This window comes from Penaeus chinensis, chromosome 42 (genome assembly GCF_019202785.1).
Source record: "Penaeus chinensis breed Huanghai No. 1 chromosome 42, ASM1920278v2, whole genome shotgun sequence".
NCBI lineage: Eukaryota > Metazoa > Arthropoda > Malacostraca > Decapoda > Penaeidae > Penaeus > Penaeus chinensis.
Genome location: NC_061860.1, coordinates 16,395,715 through 16,397,650, shown reverse-complemented (window position 1 = coordinate 16,397,650; position 1,936 = coordinate 16,395,715). Strand labels below are relative to the sequence as shown.

The 1,936-nt window shown below is 41.2% G+C and overlaps 1 protein-coding gene across 1 annotated transcript in view; it reads right to left on the bottom strand.

Moving 5' to 3' along the window:
- Positions 1-438, bottom strand: part of LOC125047932 (proteoglycan 4-like) — an 870-nt gene extending 432 nt beyond the window's left edge. Inside the window, exon 1 of the mRNA XM_047646480.1 lies at positions 1-438. This exon is cut by the window's left edge and continues 432 nt beyond it. Coding sequence (XP_047502436.1) covers positions 1-438 — 438 coding nt within the window.
- Positions 439-1,936: the final 1,498 nt, after the last annotated feature.

Here is a 1,936-nt window from a genome sequence, read left to right as displayed (position 1 = left end):
CGTCATAGCTGGCTCGTGCTCTGTCACAGAGGAGCCAGGAACCGGTGACGTCATAGCTGCCTCGTGCTCTGTCACAGAGGAGCCAGGAACCGGTGACGTCATAGCTGGCTCGTGCTCTGTCACAGAGGAGCCAGGAACCGGTGACGTCATAGCTGGCTCGTGCTCTGTCACAGAGGAGCCAGGAACCGGTGACGTCATAGCTGGCTCGTGCTCTGTCACAGAGGAGCCAGGAACCGGTGACGTCATAGCTGGCTCGTGCTCTGTCACAGAGGAGCCAGGAACCGGTGACGTCATAGCTGCCTCGTGCTCTGTCACAGAGGAGCCAGGAACCGGTGACGTCATAGCTGGCTCGTGCTCTGTCACAGAGGAGCCAGGAACCGGTGACGTCATAGCTGGCTCGTGCTCTGTCACAGAGGAGCCAGGAACCGGTGACGTCATAGCTGGCTCGTGCTCTGTCACAGAGGAGCCAGGAACCGGTTCGGGTTTTTAGCATCACCGTACATCCTGTGGTTGTCTTTCGCTTATACTCATTTGCGTTTTTTTTTTTTTTTTCGTCTTATGATAATTATTTTCAATCTTAAGAGAGAATATCTTTTCTTGGTTAATATGTCTGGCAGAGGGTTTGCAAGAAAATGAATATAGTTAATGAAAAGGATAAAACACCATCATTTATCAAAGAAAACTGAACATGAAATAATTGGCAAACTCGAGAAGATGCGAACGGAAAATAAAACCAAGCAAAAAGAATACAAAAATAAAGGCAAAGCAATTCAAGCAAAATTAAGGGAACATAGAGAATAATCATAAAAAATACAAGAATTGAAATATTGATCAAGAATTGAAATATTTAAAAAATACATAGATATAAGCTGAAAACTTCTCATTCGCGACGGGCATGTCACGTATCCGTGCCATGCCCACTGTGAGTTTACTTGTTTAATTATTTTTACTCATAGATGGCTACACTTGTACTAAATCACCAATGAACCAATTACGAGTACTGCCTGTCTCGCCCGCATACCCTTTACTTTAATTTACGAAAATATCTTACCTTATCTTATTTTACTATTACTAATGTTTATAACATTAAAGTAATTATAATGTTTTTAATAAAAATAACACCATCGATATTCATATCACTAGTAAAAAATACATTTTCCCGACAATTCAAGGAAAGGTGAAATTAGGTAAGCCAGAGCCATCTATGTGTAGACATTTCACAAAAAATAAAAAAAAAATGAGCACAGAATTTTCCCCATTTTTTATTAATTTTCCCCAGCGGCAATGGGTTAAAGTAGAAATAAACAAGGATGACTTCAGCGGTTACAAGGAACACACAACCGCCCTGGCTTTGCGCTCCTTGCGAGACACAGAGTTCCCGGGGCGCCAACTTTTGGGCATAACTCCCTTAAAAGGGGTCACTGCACTGCATCCCTTGCTCTGTGGATTAACCTTTTCTTTTTCGTGTGTGATTCTTTCGACTCGCTCTTGCTCCTTGTCCAGAGAAAGAGAGATAGTACTTTAGATGCTTCTTGAGTGTTTAACCAAGATATTCTTCGCAATTTTGCAAGTTTAGAGGTAGGTTTCCATACTAAGTGACTGGTTCTCCATATGGCAGTGCCTTGCTTTACGCCACGCCAATTATTTAGATTTTTACTTTTAGTTTTAAAGCTGGTAAGTTGAACTTTAGAAAATAAATGACAGGTAACGTGCCTGTTACCATGAAGTGAATTTTCTTACATACAAATTTGGCCGACAGTCAACTTGCCCACTTAGAAAAAAATAATAGAAAACTTAGATATATATATATATATATATATATATATATATATATATATATAGAGAGAGAGAGAGAGAGAGAGAGAGAGAGAGAGAGAGTGAGAGAGAGAGGGGGGGGGGGGCAGAGAAAAGAGGGAAGGAGAGAGATAGAGATATA